General features: G+C 37.6%; 2 protein-coding genes across 2 annotated transcripts; both read right to left on the minus strand.

Moving 5' to 3' along the window:
- Nucleotides 1–4,170: 4,170 nt before the first annotated feature.
- Nucleotides 4,171–4,896, minus strand: LOC110795925 (uncharacterized). The gene is made up of 2 exons (XM_022000962.2): nucleotides 4,274–4,896; nucleotides 4,171–4,186 (listed from the first exon to the last, which is right to left on the minus strand). Exons 1-2 carry the CDS (start codon nucleotides 4,894–4,896, stop codon nucleotides 4,171–4,173), a joined length of 639 nt encoding a protein of 212 aa, XP_021856654.2.
- Nucleotides 4,897–16,590: 11,694 nt separating this feature from the next.
- LOC110795924 (uncharacterized) lies at nucleotides 16,591–17,898 on the minus strand. Its single transcript, XM_056839426.1, has 2 exons — nucleotides 17,328–17,898; nucleotides 16,591–17,246 (listed from the first exon to the last, which is right to left on the minus strand). The coding sequence occupies exons 1-2, from the start codon at nucleotides 17,896–17,898 to the stop codon at nucleotides 16,591–16,593; spliced, it is 1,227 nt and encodes a 408-aa protein (XP_056695404.1).
- Between the last annotated feature and the right edge of the window lie 255 nt (nucleotides 17,899–18,153).

Raw genomic sequence — 18,153 nt, forward strand, 5'->3', positions numbered from 1 at the left:
TGAGGATTAACATAGAAAACAACAGCCCATGTAAATGGTGCACATATTTTTTGTAAAGTAAGCTAAAACAGGAATGCTTCCCAAATGTGGGTTTTTTGTGCATATGTAATTATGCAAAAACAAGTAGTTTCTCTTAGATTGTTTCACTTCATTATTACAAAAAGTATGATTACAAACATCAATATTCCCATTTGAATTACAACATTCACTACTTTCTGTTGTTGTTTAAGCTTCTTCTTCATTTTCTTCAATTCTTCTTTCATCTTACATTTCCCCCGATTTTCGACACTTTCTCCTTCATCAATGTTTCCCCTATTTTCTTGCTCAACTATTCCCTTACACCATCTAAGATTGTTGCATGGATCACACTTGTAGTATAGCCTTTGTGGGTTGAGTGTCGTATCGGAGCTCCGGATTGCAAATTTCCTCCCACAATAACAAAATTGGTTAGGAACTCTAATATATGTGGACTCATTGTGTGTGGATGAAGATTTTGATTGAAAATCATGACTAAAATGAGATGACACTACAACAAACACTCAGACCAGGCTTATTTATAACCAAACAACAAGCAACGGCTACTTTTCAAACCCCAAAACAAGCCGTTGGAGTGTAAATACCTATTTTTCAGTTTTGGGTATTTGATGAATAAAATTAAAATTTAGGGGCATTTGGTGAATTAGAAAGCAGGCTAACGGAGGACTAACTGCACGTCAGTAGTAAGGGTAGTTTGGGTATTTTAGTGAGAGTGAGGGGCATTTGGTGAATTTCTGAAAGTCGAGGGGCATTTGGTGAATTTCGTGAAAATTCAGGGGTATTTCATGAAAAATCCGTTTAATCTTTACTTGTTCATGTGACCTTGGTTATGGTGAATGTTTCTGCGTATATTAATTGGATTAGCATTTATTCCCAACATCTAATGCATCTAGTTTAGTTTATAATCTGCATAAAAGTGATGTTTACCTTGCTGGTGTGCCTGATGCTCTTGCTGATCATATTGTTACTGATTTGGGTATTACTAGGGGTTCATTCCCATTAAAAAATTTGGGAGTTCCTCTCAATACCAGGAAGCTTGTCTTACTGATTGTAAACCTGTTATTGAGAAGACTGTGGAAACATCAAAAGTTGGACATCTAAAGTGCTCTCTGATGCTGGCAGATTGCAACTCATTAGAACAACGATCTTTGGTATGCAATTATAGTGGTGTAGATTTTTTTGTGCGAAAGAAAGTAATGAAAGAAATCCACAGGATTTATAGATGCTGCTACCAGGAAAGCTCTTGTTTCATGGGAGCAGATGTGTCTACCCAACATTTGCGGTGGTTTGAACTTCAGGAATTTGATTTTGTGGAACAAGGTTGTTGTGTTGAAACATTGCAGGTGCGTATTGCATTTTCGAAGAATTGGCTGATCATGTTGATGAATGTAGCTAGTTGAAAATACGTTTTTTCTGTTCGGTTATGAATAATCTAATTTTCCTACAGAATAAATCTAAAGCGCCAGGAAATATGTAAATTCACATAATCAATTAACATAATTAGGATTATATACAATATGATGCATGCCTTCCCTTGCTGTTTCCGAATCGAACAATAACAAGTATTAGGACTCCAAATATCACCCCTCCGTAGTAGTCCACAGTATGTTCAGATCCCCCTTAATTCGATTAACTTAGATCTCAATGTAATGTATAGATTAATTCGGGATCTCACTTTTAGGGATAGGAAAAGGTGTGAAAACTCCCGTACGTATATTATGGACATAAGCCTATGTTATAGGAATAGGAAAACCCTAGGATACCTAATCCCTATTTAATTAAGTTTATAAAATCTCCCTAAACCCTAGGTGGAAAAACCGGCCAGATCTAACTTGTGGACGAAGTTGCTTGCCTTGAAAGAAAGCTTGGCGCACAAGTATGGCGCATGGGTCAACCCATACGCGTTGGCTTGCTGTGTAGCTAGGCGTGCGCACCCTGCATGCAGGTAGCACGCCCATAAGCGATGTGGGCTGGCGCTGCTCGTTGCATGCCCATGCTAGTTACTTTACGTTAGCGCTAGGATGGATGCATGTTGGCCCGTAAACTGGCACCTGCCTGGCGCCCTGCTCATGGCATTCCCATGGGGTTGCCTCTCCATGGATGTGATGCACCCGAGCTTTGGCCTATGTTTCTTGCTCATGGATTGAGCTTCCCATTTCCGTTTCGTTTTTCGGTTTCGGCAATATTTCCGACTCGATCAATATTTTAGTTTTCGATAATATTGCCGATTACGACAATATTTCCTATTTGAAAAATATTTCCGATTTGAACAATATTTCCGATTTCGAAAATATTTCCGACTCCAACAATGTTTCCAGTTCTTGCAATATATATATTTCCGATAATATTTCCAATTCGATCCGTATTTCCGTTTCCGGCAATATCTTTGATTCTGGTAATATTTTCATTTCCAATAATTTTTTCAATTCAAACCATAATTTTGTTTTCGGCAATATCTCTGATTCTGAAAATATTCTCGACTATACCTTTTGATGATTTGTTTAGCTGCCACTGAAACTAACATCCATCTTATCCGAAATTCCATCTACTGGAGTGTTTATTGAACATAATATATTCACCTAAACACTTGATCCCTTCACGTACTATTTGTGTGACCCAACGGGTTCAGTCAAGAGTAAGTCGTGTCATCAATATTAATATTAATTGCACTTGATCTGAAGCGGTGTCCAGCTAGGCATTCCGCTCACTTGATCTCACTAAAATAATTAAATTTTGAATTAATCTGAACCGTATTTATTAGACTATTACATACATACTTCCTTCAATTCTCACTTTTCCTTAGGGATAAGTGTGCATTTCCTAACGTGAGGGGGGTCGGAAAAGACGGTTGTAGGATCTTTCCTTACTTCTGCCCTCGCGGATGTGTGGCAAGCAATATTAAATAAAATCGTATTAACTGTAGGTAATTAGCCTCATTTTAGTAGTTTATAGAGTTGACATTCAGATTACAAAACTAGAAAAACCTGGCTATTGTGATATGTGCGTAAAAGCTTGTGAGATCCAGGCACACGTATTTGACCACAACGGCCTTAGGTTCCCTTGTGATCCCTGCTGTGGATATCGCTCAACTTACATCCAGCGGAGTAGAGATTGAGGGTTCGGGAGACATTTACTAATACGGAAAGTGCCCAATATTAACCCACAAAGTTGTCCTTACTAGTTAAATGTAACGAAAACGGGACATGCATTTAGACTACATTACTAATCTTGGTTTCTTTTAACGCACAAGTATTAACTAAAAATATTCAAAGGGTGATTTAGATTGATTTAAGGTACCAAACAATAATCCGTATTGTCCAAAGATTATCTTATTAGGCGTGATAAAAAATCAAATTAGGTATGACAGATTTATAATGGTCATTAAAGCAATAAACAGATCTAGGCACGTTACAATATATTTTTTGGATATATTGCGGTTCTCAGGAACTAACCACTTAGATTTACTCGCTCTCCTTTTATTCAATGAACGTTCCTCGATTTGACTAGACTCTTGGGAAGGATCCAGGCTTAATTCGGGTTCTTATACGGACAACATTCCGCTTAACAAGAGTTAAGATGACGGAACTACCGGACGTACAAAGCGATTATAAGGACGTATGGGGATCTTTGGCTTAGGCTTAGAGCTTGTGGGTATTATGAGAATATAATTGGTGCCCTCTACTCGACCGCTTTGAGGCCCTATTTATAGGAAATAGGAGTCGATTGAGATTGGAATTGTGAGAGTTTAAAATGCACTGAAAATCATTTACGCGTAAAGGAACTTTCGCGCGTGGCACCTGGGCATGATAAATGTCTCACGCTCAAGAGTCAGCGCCAGAATCATTCAGCATTTGAGTTTGAGTCAAATTAGGATTGTTACATGAGAATTTTGTTGCGAATAAGCACTGGCGCGAGTGATAAGTGGCATTTGGCCCTGTGCGCAAAACATTTCTTGCGCACAAATCAATTTTCATGCGTTTTCTCAGTTTTCTGAATTCAATTCGGTTTTATGTCGTATTAAATTCTTTTAATCCTTGTTTTCTAATTCTTTTCAATCAAAACTCTTTTTTTTTGGCAAATAAAGTTGATTATATTACCAAAGTAAGGATAACACCTAGTCACAAAAAAACAACACTAAGTTCCCAACAACCTGGGAACACAGCAACTAAACACAAAGCCAACAAGCACAAGCTAAACTCTACAAGCCACACAAAACAGAATTCTACTTACAACTGACTCTATAGGATCATAGTGATCATTAAACACACTAGAATTCCTCTGAATCCACACAGCATAGACTGTCTCAATGAAGGCAATATTACACAGTTTGGCTCTTTCTTTGGTGCTCCTGCTCTGTACAGCTGCCCATCTAACCTCATCATCCCAGGTCTGAATTGTTCTCTGCATCCCCATTTGAGTAAGAACTCTACTCCAAATCTCCTTTGAATATTGACACTCAAAGAACAAATGTGTCAGTTTCTCTTCATGTACCAGACAAAATTCACATTCACCACTAATGTCTATGTCCCAGCTGATCAATCTGTCTTTGGTAGGAAGCCTGTTTTGTAAAGCCAACCAAGTAATGAAGGTCCCTTTAGGACTAGCCTTGCTGTTACAAGTGATTCTTTTCCAATGCACATGACTGGCTCCACTCTGAAGATGCTTATACATTTTACTGATTTTGAACTTGTCATTATGGACAAATTGAGTCACTCCTCCTGCTTGCATTAGAACATCTCTATACTGCCAGATCTTCCTTAGTGAACAAGTTAGCCCATATGGGATGGGCATGGTCCAAAAATCCATCTGCTTCACATAGTAAGTATGGATCCATTTCACCCACAGTCTGTCTTGTTTCATAGATATGAAGGAAATAATGCCCTTGGTCCAAGTATGCATTCTATGTTAAGTCTAATAAATGCGGTTCAGTATTAATTAACAAGTTAATAATTCAGTGAGATCAAGTGAGCTAAATGCCTAGCTAGAGACCGCTTCAGTTCAAGTGGAATTAATAATATTAATCCACAGCTTACTCTTGACTGAACCCGTAGGGTCACACAAATAGTACGTAAACGGATCAAGTATTTAATGGCATTAGATACTCCATCTATGGATATTCGGAATCGACGGATCTTGGTTTCAGTGGGAGCTGAGATCGTTACAGGCAAGAAATGAATACTCCGGAAACGATGATATTGCCGGAAACGGAAATATGGATCGTATCGGAAATATAAATATTATCCAAATCGTAGATGTTGCCGGAAACGGAAACATGGTACGTATCGGAAAATATTATCGGAAATGGAAATATTACCAGAATCGGAAATATTGCCGGAGACGGAAATATTGTCAGAATCGGAAATATTATCGGAATCGGAAAATAATTTCGGAAACGGAAATATTAAATATTTGTTCGAAACGGAAATTGATTCCGGAATCGGAAATATTAAATATTGTTCGTATCGGAAATGAATTCCGGAACCGGGAATTTAATCGGAAGCGTATCGTACGAATTAGCATCGGACGAGGCCTGCCGGACGAAGGCCCAGCACGAAGTCGGGCCATCGCCCAGCAAGCCAAACGCGCGCCCAGCCAAGGCAGCGCCCAGGCCCACCGCAAGGCAGGCCCAAGGCGCGCCTAAGGCCATGGGCCTCGCTGCGTGGGCTGCTGCTCGCATGCACGCGCATGGGCGGCCCATCGTGGCTGCCGTGTGTGTGTGAGTTTGTGTTCATGCACGATTCCTAAAACTATTAGAATTAGTATATGATTAAATTCCTATTCCTAAAAGGATAAATTAATTAATTAGAGTTCTTGTAGGATTCTAAGTTTAATTAATTCATATCCTACTAGGATTCCGATTCCCATTCCATAACTCTATAAATACGTGCCTAGGGTCACATATTTTCAGAGATTAATTCAAGTATTCAAAGTGAGTTTTGAGAGAAAAATTCAGCCATATTTCTTACCTAAGAGTGCCGAAAATTCTAGTACCTTAAGGGCGATTCTAGTTGGTCAATCTTAAGGCGGATCCGGACGTGCTGTGGACTATCTACGGAGGGACGACACTTGGAGTCCTAAAGGCTTGTTCTTGTTCGGTTCGGGCGCAGCTAGGGAAGGCACGCAACAAAGAGTATGCATCTAAATTATGCTATATGATTATGTGTAAATAATATGTATTCCTGGCTTAATGGTTGTTTCCGCATGATTTATGTATTGTCATATGTATCATAACCTAACAGTGGTATCACGAGCCTCTTATTATTTTCATAATCTAAATTGCATGAACATGGTTAAATATTACAAATTTGCAAGAATTAAAAGGGGTGATTAATTTTCGTAATTGTTAATTAATTGCAAATTGCGTTTATTTAATTATACGTACGCAGGTTTTCGGCAGTTTCTTCGTTACTCATCCAAATCGAGTGATTTCTGTGTCAATTCCGCATGTAAAAGGCATTCTAAAATTTTGACAAAAATTATTTTTTCCTGCCGAACCCAGAATTCTCAAATTCGAAGCCTAACTATGACTTTTCGAAGGTTTTAGTTTTTCGAATGCAAAATTTCGTAAATTTAAGATGTTAAATTAAATATTTGCGATTCTTGTTGATAAATCTTGAATTTTTGATTGACCTACTGTATATGTTTAACAAGTTTGAATGCCTAGCCTTGTTAATTATGCAATCTAATTTGTAATTATGATTAATTTGTTGAAAATTAGAATAATTTAGAATTAATTTGATTTTCATAATTAATTATAATTTAATTAGAAACCTATGATTAAAAACCACCATAAAAATTGTAAATTTATGATAAATTTTAAATTTTTGTGACCTAGACTTGAATCCATAATAATCGGAAATCAATTGGATAATAAATTTTCGATTTTTCGCCCTAAAATTATGAAATTAATATTATTTATTAATTTGTCATTAATTTTAAATATAAATTTTAAATTTTTTATGCGATTCGTTCATATAATTTGCACGCACAAAGCAATGGACGCTTCGTGTTACCCTTAAGGGGTGTTGTATAGTGCGGGCATGAGACGACGAGCAAGGGAGCTCGTCGCCCGTGCGGCACGAATGCAATGAGCAAGGCATGGTGCACGAGCACAAGGCAGCAGCCCTGCCTTGTGTCGTTGGCCACGAGCTATGGACGAATGGGCATGGGCGAAAGGCAAGCCAAGGCAGTCGCGTGTGGGCAGCAAGCGAGCTGCGCCACGACGCGCACTGCCTCGCGCAAGCGCGCGCAGCCTCGCGCGCAGCGAGCTCAAGCTCGCGTGCCACGAGCGCTGCGCCCAGCGATTGATCGCGCGCAATTGCTCGCGCACAGCGAGCGATGGCTCGCGCGCACAGCGAGCGATGGCTCGCGCGCACAGCGAGCGATGGAGCGCGCGCAGCGTGCGCTGGCGAGCGCGCACAGCGAGCGATGGCTCGCGTGCGTCGAGCGCTGGCGCGCGCGCAGCAAGCACCAAAGCGTGCGATGGCTTGCGATGGAGATGCAGCAGCTATGCGACGAGCGCATGGGCTGCGCGCACATGGCCAGCGATGGCTGTGTGCGTGCGGCCCATGGGCGTGCAATGCGTAGGGTGTTTGCGTTGCGATTAGATCGTTTTGAATGTTTAATTTGAAATTTTTCAGTTTACGTAATTTTAATTAATTTTAAAATTAATAATTTAAATTATTTTCTTGGATTTTAATTTTGAATATTGTAATTATAATAAATTTTATTTATTCTAATTATTTTACTAAAATTAAAATCATGAATTAATTTAAATACGACTGAAATTAAATTAAACTTTTTGGATTCAATTATAAATTTATATGAGCTTTAAATTTTAATTAAATTTGTATGTTTCCGGTTAGACTTGAAATACATTTTCATGTTTAAAATTAGTAAAGCATATGAATTTATTGGTTTAAGTGGGAGCCCTTTTAGTCATAAGACTCTTGATTAGGTCTACAAATCCTTAAGGTTAAAACAACTTGATTAGAATTAATAAGGACTGAATAATTGGTGCCCTTGATTAATTGCTGCAAATGTTTACGTGATGCATAATGTGTTTTACTAACCAGCTATGTGGGCCATTCATGATAATGAATGGGTGAATGGTATATATTGTATATGTACTGTTTTGCAGGTTATGAAGTGACTAGTATGGCCCAAATAGGATAGAAAATATGGTCTGCGTACCATTAATTTGAATGTAATTGGTCTAAAGTACGAAAGTTGTTTTTCAATTCAAATATGGTCTGCGTACCATCAAATAGTTGTAATTAGTTTTAATTATAGCTTATCCTATTTGAAGAAAATGGTCCCTCCCACGGAGATTTTCAAGACGGACTTTGAAGTTAAAGCTTCAAGATGAAGTCGGGCCATACTAGATCACATTTATCTTATGCATGTTTTAAGTTATTTATTGCTTTTAAATATGTCTTAAAATGCATGAGATCAAAAGCTTGATTATGTTGCATGATTAAGGATTTTAGTTCACTTAAAATCTAACCAACATAGTAAGAGCCTTAAGTTCCAAACTTAAAAATTGAGTTATAAGGTGCCATGCCAAAATATACACTTGCTTGGATATCCTTTACATCAATCTAGTAATAGTTTTCGCTCAGCGAGGTGTTACTTATTGGTCCTAAAGGGGCAAGGTACACAAATAATTGTGAGTACATGTTAGTTTTGGTGAAACTCAACGATATAAGTAAGGAGTCCTTTTATGTCGTGGCAAAATCGATAGGTTTACCTAATAAGTTCTTAGACGTACCTATCAACCAAGAGTAGTTTCTAGACTATTAGCAAAAGGATTTTGCTTACCTAAGATGTTTTAGGATTAAGTCGACAAACTGTGCTTAGTTCTTCAATGATTTTAGGATCTTGGAATCATTTTATTCACACCTGCCGGAACAATAAATTCGAATAAAATGCTAATAACTTGTTGAAATTGCATGATTGCTTTAATTTTCAATTTATTACTCACGATAAATGTTTAGACTTTGCATGCTTCAATGTATGTTTTAATTATTGTTTATAATTAAATATCTTGCACTGCAATAAATCCTTTTAGAAAGGTAACAGTAAATTTCCTCGATTGGTAGTGAATCCAAGAATGATTCACGGAAAAGAGAGAAAGTGAGCAATTTAAAATGTACGTTTCTTATATCGACTTTTATGGTTGTTTTCGAATATCAAAATCGAATGGCAAACCAATTGGTGCTTGTGAATTCAAAATACAATGTAGTTTTGAGATCATAAAGCATTGAGTTTAAACGCTCAGCCTTACCAATGGTTAACAACCTAATATCTTTGTCCATTTAATTCTCGAATGAGTCTAGTCACTAGACATTCGAATAGATCGATACTTAGAGAACTTTAGAAGCTTCTGGTAAGATCATCTAGTTGAAACAAAATATTCAACATAAATTAAAATGGTAAAGAACCTTGTTGGTGACATTGGACATGTCTAACAAAGTATAAAAGTCAACACTAAAGAATTCAATTCTTAAGACTATAAGAAAGGGTACAAGAAATAGGAAAACGAGGAACAAATGAAAGGAATTTACGATTCCGTTTCTACCTATAAGTTTATGTTTAAAGAGAAGTGACCTAGCAATCAAACTTCCTTGGTATCATATACCGCTTGAGGTTCTTACTTCGATAATAACTCAAACAATGGAAGCTAGGATACACTAATGACCTACAAGTGGGAAATGAAGCATGGCAATGCTACATTAGTTGTAGGGTCATCTAGTTTGTTTTAAGTCCTTTCAAAGGCTGGAACTAAATGGCTATTTTGTTCCATAATCAGCATACCTAAATTTCTGCTTCAAACACAGAAAGACTCACATTCAAGAAAAACAAAAACAATGTTTGTTTGTTTATTTGAATGAAATGGTCATTTACAGAATGAGTCAATATGCTTGATTAAAACAAACAACTCTTTAAAGAACTTTACTAGGTTCAAATCAACCCCTTGATTTGAGTTCCACTAATCTTTGGCATTGTTGCTTAGACCATATCAACAAGTTAACATTCAAAAGCTCTATTTTAATGGACTTTTGAAAGTTGGTTGATTTCTAGATCAACTTAAGACAAGCTAGTCTTACTTGTTGAAAGTAACAAAAGATATGAACTATTGTTAGAACGCCTAGACGATAGAGTTCAAAGCTAAAGAAAGATTTTATGACTTTATTATTTCACATGGATTTGAGTGAATATAGGTTTATTGACTCAAATGTGATATAAGTTGAATCTGTTTGGGTAGTTCCAAGATTCAGAAGTATAAAATCCACTTGGCAAGAAATCATAAAGATCTAGGTTAGATCATGTTGATGATTACTTGAGACCAAATATGATCATCAATGATTGTGTGTTGTAATTTCACAATCTAGGTCCATAAGATATGGCATATCGTAGTTGGAATAATCGAAGTCAATTAGTACTTGATTCGATCAATGATGTATCATAAAGAACTTTCCTACAATTTCTAAAACAAAATGCTCAACTACCACCAAACTAAACCAAATTCGTCAAAGCTATTGAAAAGTAATTTCAGGATATCTTTTCAATTATATATATCTAAAGAGTTGCTAAACTCAGTGGGAGCTTAGTGTTTGTTATTCAACAAACTAAGGCCCAAGTCTAGATATATGTTTCATTGTGATTTATTCAAATGAGACACAAGGGTATTGTTTCTACCACGAATTTTTGAGAACATAATGTTTGTTTGCTCGAAATAATGTCCTTTTGGAGATTCGTTTCCAAAATGACAAGTGGGAGAAAATAGACCTCGAAAGTCTTCGAGGCGAACAACAAACATAAACGGACATTCCGGAGGCTTTTCGAAGTGCTTCAGAAAAACCGAACTTATTCTTTAAGGACTTTAGAAGTGGCTTTAAAGAATAGACATCTCTTAGAAGACTTTACAAGTGCTTCAAGGAGAACAGAATATTCAAAGGACTTTTAAGTGGCTATTGATATTCTATTGTTTGATGTTCTATACCCTTGTAGGCATAGAGTTCAAGTCACTGAAACTATGAGATTCTTCTATTAGATAGTGAAGAAACATGGAATTCAGGTCACTGAAACTATGCAATTCTTCTATTAGATAGTGAAGAAACCTACAACTTGCAGTCAAACTATTATCATGTAGATTAATGAGTTTGTGACCTGTAAGAAAGCTATGACGAAACCCAGATTCCCTAAAATGGTTAGAGGCCATATATAGACTCAAATGTTTTAAATGGTTAGAGGCCATAAAACATACTCAATGTTTTGATGACAAAATTGAAATTTTGTTGATTTGCAAGAATAGTTTCACACCTATTGGTTGCAAGTTTGTTTTAAAGGATAAAAACCATCAAACATTGAATTGTGTTCACACACAAAGCTAGATTAGTTGCTAAAAGTTACAAGCAAATTCACGGTGTGGATTGTGTTGAAACCTCATGCATAATCGTAATGCTCAAGTCTATAATTCAAGCAATGATGGCATATTGGTACATATGGCAATTGGATGACAAAACAATTCCTCAATAAAATGTTGGAATAAACTATGTACATGGTATGTCATAGGATTTGTAGATCCAAATAAATGCTTGAAAAGGAAAGCTAGCTTATAAAATCTAAGTACAGATTTAAGCAAGCAATTGGGAATTGGAACTGTATTTTAAGTGAAGCTAATAAGCATTTTAGTTTCATAAAATATACATGATTCTTATAGATATATAAGAAGTTTAGTGGGAGTACTTAAAACTTAATTGGTCCTATGTGTATTACACACATATCTCTCTATTGTGAAATAACATTCAAATGCTAATGACTTAGATTTGAAATAATTCATCAATGATGGACCATGGCGAAACTTAGTACATACTGGGTATTAAGATCTATTTACAAAGATCTTATGATATTGTTTTGGATTAAGTAATGGCATTTACTAAATCAAACACGAAAGTCTCCATTGGAGATATTCGACCCATGTGAATAAATCTAAGTAAAGGATGTTTGAACTATGTATAAGCATTTACTAAGTTAAACATCAAAGAGTCTAAATGAGATTCTTAACCTATATTATATGTCAAAGAATTTAGCTTAATTTAGTATCTACTGAAACTAGATAAGCTAAAGTTACATGAATATAATTCAATTGGGAATTATTCTGCAAAAGAATTTATCATGTATGATATAATATGAGGATCGCCAAAAATGTATCGTATGACTTTAGGCATGACGAACATATACCAATCTCTATTGATCTAAGTGAAGATCAACTAGATTGAGATCAAGAATACTTATGGTACTTGAAATGGTACATAGGAATAGTTCTTGATTCAAGGAAATAAAGATATGCTAAATATTGATGCTACACGCATAAACACTGGCAAAGGATCAAGCAAAACCCTTTGGAGTTAACCATTGATAAGGACGAGCTATAGAGCATCGTGTTTTGAAAATGGCAACATGGATTGGAGACCATGAGTTGTTGCGTGGGAAATTAAAATAATAAATTCTATGTTCTAAGATATAGTTGGAGAGTCTTCCACATATCTATGAACTGCTTGGATAGGTAAATCCAAACAAAGCATCACTAGCAACCTATACAGTTGAAGTAAAAGTAATTATTGCCTAAGAAGCAATAAAACAGGGTTGTTTAAAGTTCTTCACTGAACTTGGGTAGATCACCTATCTGCTGGCTTGATGGTTCTACATTGAAAAATGCGTAGAACCACTCTTGAAGCAAGATAAACGTCTGCTAACTTGATGGTTCTTCATTGCAAAATAAGTAAAACCACCATCGAAGTAAGAAAGACTAGATCACATAATAAACAAACTCGAAAAGATCTTATCATCATATCTCGAAGAACATTCGATGAAAAGGATATTAAGAATGGCAAAGCATGATAACTAAACCTATGCAACAAGTGAGAAGCAACACTCACGTTGTAGCACTGGAAATCAAGCATAGCTTTCAATTCCATGAAATGTTTTAAAAATGGGTTAGAGGCCCATGGTTGTAAAACATTGGGGTTGAACATTTATCATATATGAAATGAATTATTCCATTTAATCTTGGTTTAGTATTAAATGATGAGTCCCTTCAATTTGACGATATATTCAAGATAGACTGTCAGGACCAGTCCTGTGACTAAGAAATGTCTATCAAGTGAACTTGAATGTCAAAGGTTGAAAATGGTCCCTAGTCGGAGTTTTCTATAAAATTGGACGCATAGAAAACGTTAGACGACTAGAATGCAAGATGACTAGTAGTTCTGTTTCTTGAATTATGTGGACATGGCAATGTCATAATCATTTGCATAGATACTTACTTTGGGAAGACTAGTATCGGACAAGACCTATGAAACTTTACTGTAAGAGATGAAAGTCTGTCATAAGTAAATTTCATTAAATTATTAGACACTAAATCCTCAATACCTGAGTGATTTGAGATTACTTGTTTGAGAACTGGTTGCTTTGACGTTGACCAACCGTCGCACCGTAAAAGGAGGCTATAAAGGCAACGCTCAGGTAATCACCTATCAAACGAAGTCTAATCTCAAGATCGCAAGATTGGGATTGTCCTCCCATAAATCGGGATGAGATGCTTAAAAGTTTTACAAGGCCACTCGGAGAGCTAGAAACTGTGAAATGCATGGCCGTGCTCGGATGAATCATAGGCTATGATTATCTGTTTATTTGATCAGTTGAACTCTGAAACCGAGGAACACCTCTGGACATAATAAGGATGCCGACTCTTACCTTATGTTCAAGAGCAAGCATCGAGCGACAAAGGAATTAGGAAATGCACACTTGTCCCTAAGGACAAGTGGGAGACTGAAGGAAATAATGCCCTTGGTCCAAGTATGCATTCTATGTTAAGTCTAATAAATGCGGTTCAGTATTAATTAACAAGTTAATAATTCAGTGAGATCAAGTGAGCTGAATGCCTAGCTAGAGGCCGCTTCAGTTCAAGTGGAATTAATAATATTAATCCACAGCTTACTCTTGACTGAACCCGTAGGGTCACACAAATAGTACGTAAACGGATCAAGTATTTAATGGCATTAGATACTCCATCTATGGATATTCGGAATCGACGGATCTTGGTTTCAGTGGGAGCTGAGATCGTCACAGGCAAGAAATGAATACTCCGGAAACGATGATATTGCCGGAAACGGAAATATGGATCGTATCGGAAATATAAATATTATCCAAGTCGTAGATGTTGCCGGAAACGGAAACATGGTACGTATCGGAAAATATTATCGGAAATGGAAATATTACCAGAATCGGAAATATTGCCGGAGACGGAAATATTGTCAGAATCGGAAATATTATCGGAATCGGAAAATAATTTCGGAAACGGAAATATTAAATATTTGTTCGAAACGGAAATTGATTCCGGAATCGGAAATATTAAATATTGTTCGTATCGGAAATGAATTCCGGAACCGGGAAATTAATCGGAAGCGTATCGTACGAATTAGCATCGGACGAGGCCTGCCGGACGAAGGCCCAACACGAAGTCGGGCCATCGCCCAGCAAGCCAAACGCGCGCCCAGCCAAGGCAGCGCCCAGGCCCACCGCAAGGCAGGCCCAGCGCGCGCCTAAGGCCATGGGCCTCGCTGCGTGGGCTGCTGCTCGCACGCACGCGCATGGGCGGCCCATCGTGGCTGCCGTGTGTGTGTGAGTTTGTGTTCATGCACGATTCCTAAAACTATTAGAATTAGTATATGATTAAATTCCTATTCCTAAAAGGATAAATTAATTAATTAGAGTTCTTGTAGGATTCTAAGTTTAATTAATTCGTATCCTACTAGGATTCCAATTCCCATTCCATAACTCTATAAATACGTGCCTAGGGTCACATATTTTCAGAGATTAATTCAAGTATTCAAAGTGAGTTTTGAGAGAAAAATTCAGCCATATTTCTTACCTAAGAGTGCCGAAAATTCTAGTACCTTAAGGGCGATTCTAGTTGGTCAATCTTAAGGCGGATCCGGACGTGCTGTGGACTATCTACGGAGGGACGACACTTGGAGTCCTAAAGGCTTGTTCTTGTTCGGTTCGGGCGCAGCTAGGGAAGGCACGCAACAAAGAGTATGCATCTAAATTATGCTATATGATTATGTGTAAATAATATGTATTCCTGGCTTAATGGTTGTTTCCGCATGATTTATGTATTGTCATATGTATCATAACCTAACAAGATAAAGCCCAGCAGTGTTTGAGAACAGCAGCTTTATTCCATATTGTTAAGTCCTTTAGATTCCACCCACCACAACTCTTGGGAAGGCACAAGTGATCCCAAGAAACTGGGGCCTTTTTTGAGCCAATATCTGACCCTGTCCACAGAAAGCACCTGCAAATGCTTTGGATTGTCTTCATAACTTTCTTGGGCATTACAAAAATTTGACACCAGTAGAGCTGCATTCCAAACAGAACTGACTTGACCAGCTGTAATCTGCCTGCATAGGACAAGAATCTTGCAGACCAACTCTTAATTCTAGCAGTTGTTCTCTCAATAAGAGGTTTACAATCAGAGAAGCTCAACTTCCTAGTTGTCAAGGGTACCCCTAAATATTTAAAGGGGAAAACACCTTTCTGAATGCCAATTGTGGTAGCAATCTGGTTAGAAACAACATCAGAAACACCAGCTGTATAGACTTCACTCTTATGGAGATTAGCACTGAGACCTGAAGCCTTTGAGAACTTGGTAAAAGCTCCAAAAAGAGTAATGATAGAAGGCAAATCTGCCCTGGCAAACATGACAAGGTAATCAGCAAACATCATGTGGGTAATCTTCAATTTCTTACATCTTGGATGATAGTTAAATTCCTTTTGTGAACTCATGGCAGCCAAACATCTTGACAAATACTCCATACCCAGTGCAAAGAGATAGGGTGACATTGGATCCCCTTGCCTCAATCCCTTTTTTGCAGGAATAGGAAGGGTAGGAAATCCATTGACAAGAATAGAGTAGGAGACAGTTCCCAAACATTCCATAACCCACCTAATAAACATGTCAGGGAATCCTAATTCATGCATCATTGACTTCAGGAAGGGCCATTCCAAAGAGTCATAAGCCTTCTTGAGATCAACTTTTATCATACACCTAGGGGAGATGTATTTCCTTGAATAACATTTCACCAGCTCAGAAGCCAGTAGGATATTATCAGCAATATTCCTACCAGGAATGAAGCCAGCCTGAGAATCATTCACCACTTCACCAATTATTGACTGCATTCTGTGAGTTAAGATTTTTGAAATCAACTTGTAAACAATGGAGCAACATGCTATAGGCCTGAAGTCTTTAATACTGGTAGCATTGTGAATTTTTGGGATTAGAGTAACAGCAGTGTTGTTTGTTTGTTTCAGAAGTTTCCCTGTGGAGAAGAAATCCTGAACAGCCACATAAATGTCATCTTTAATGATGCTCCAAGCTTCTTTGAAAAAGAAACTGTTAAACCCATCTAAACCAGGAGCTTTATTGTTGTCAATCCATTTCAGTGCCATATCAATCTCAGCAGTTGAAACAGGAAGAACTAAAGATTAAGCTGAAGCTGCAGAAAGTTGTTTACCTTGTCTCACAACTGTAACATCAATACCCTCCAGAGTGTCTGCAGCAGAACCAATAAGACCATGATAGAAAGCTTTGATCTCATCTTTAATCTCTGCAGCAGTGGTAAGCTTCCTCCCATTAGCATCATAAATAACATCAATACTGTTCCTGGCATATCTCTCCTTTACTGTTGTGAAGAAGAACTTTGTATTTGAATCACCAGTTTTCAACCACTGGATTCTTGATTTCTGTTTGAGAGCTCCTTCATGAATACTCAGAAACTTTTTAAGCTTACTAGTGCACTCTTTTTCAGTCAGTTGAAGGTCAATATCACTAGGAGAAGCAGCTAACTGAGATTGAGTGTCATCCAGCTCCCTCCTAATACCATCAATTCTCTCCTCCAGCCTAGCAAATTCTTTCCTATGCAAAGTTTTTAGACCCTGCTTGATGACTTTCAATTTGTGCCACACTTGAAACATAGGAGTTCCATTTACAACAGATCCCCACCCTTCTTGCACAATCTGATGGAACTTAGGGTGCTCAGCCATGTAATTGAAGAACTTAAATGGTCTACTTCCCCTCTGTCTCACCACTTTACAATCCAGCAGAAGAGGGGAGTGGTCTGATAAACCTGGGTTCAGATAGTCTACACATACATCTGGATAACTAGTATGTCAGTTTCCACACCCAAAGGCCCAATCAATTCTGGAATGAATTCTCAAATCACCTTGCCCTTTATTGTTCCAGGAGAAAAATTTTCCACAACTCTTGAGCTCTATCATTCCTGTTGCATCAATACAAGCATCAAAATCTCTTGTTTCTGTATCAGAAACTTGGCTACCATGGATTCTATCACCTGCATGCAGCACTGAATTGAAGTCACCCATGACAAACCAAGGGTATATCACCCTTGGTCCAATTTGAGTCAAGGTGGTCCAAAGTGGTCTCCTATGATCAATTGTATGCAAGCCATACACAGCAGTGAACTGAGCAGTAAAATTCCCATCCTTTGCAGCTAAATCACCATGAATAACTTGGTCAGTTTTTAAGCCTATAGTAAAGATAACTTCACTATGCCTCCACCCAATCCAGATTCTACCCTTAGGAGAATAGGAATAGTTCATTTCCCACTTCCAGCAACTACCTAGCTTATTCTGAATCTTGCTAGCTTTATTTTCCCTCACTCTAGTTTCTAACAGAGCAATAACACTGATCTTATTGGTTTCCAGCAATCTCCTAACCTCCACCACTTTATTAGGATCATTCAGACCCCTAACATTCCAAGTACAAACAATCATGGTGGATACCTATCTCCTTCCTCAACCTCTGCATCCTCACCCTCCTCCTCTATAGAAAATCCCTCCACTACATCAACCACTTTTGAAACCTGAGCCAATCCCAAAGGATGATCATAGTGTTTAGACTCTCTCCTTCTCCTGGATACTACTCTCCATCCATCATCTTGAACCTCACTCACTTGTGCCTGGTTCAAAGGGGTAGTAGCAATCAAACTTGGAATGATTTCTTCAGAAACAGCAGGTTCAGGTACAGAA

Source organism: Spinacia oleracea, chromosome 3 (assembly GCF_020520425.1).
Source record: "Spinacia oleracea cultivar Varoflay chromosome 3, BTI_SOV_V1, whole genome shotgun sequence".
Lineage (NCBI taxonomy): Eukaryota > Viridiplantae > Streptophyta > Magnoliopsida > Caryophyllales > Amaranthaceae > Spinacia > Spinacia oleracea.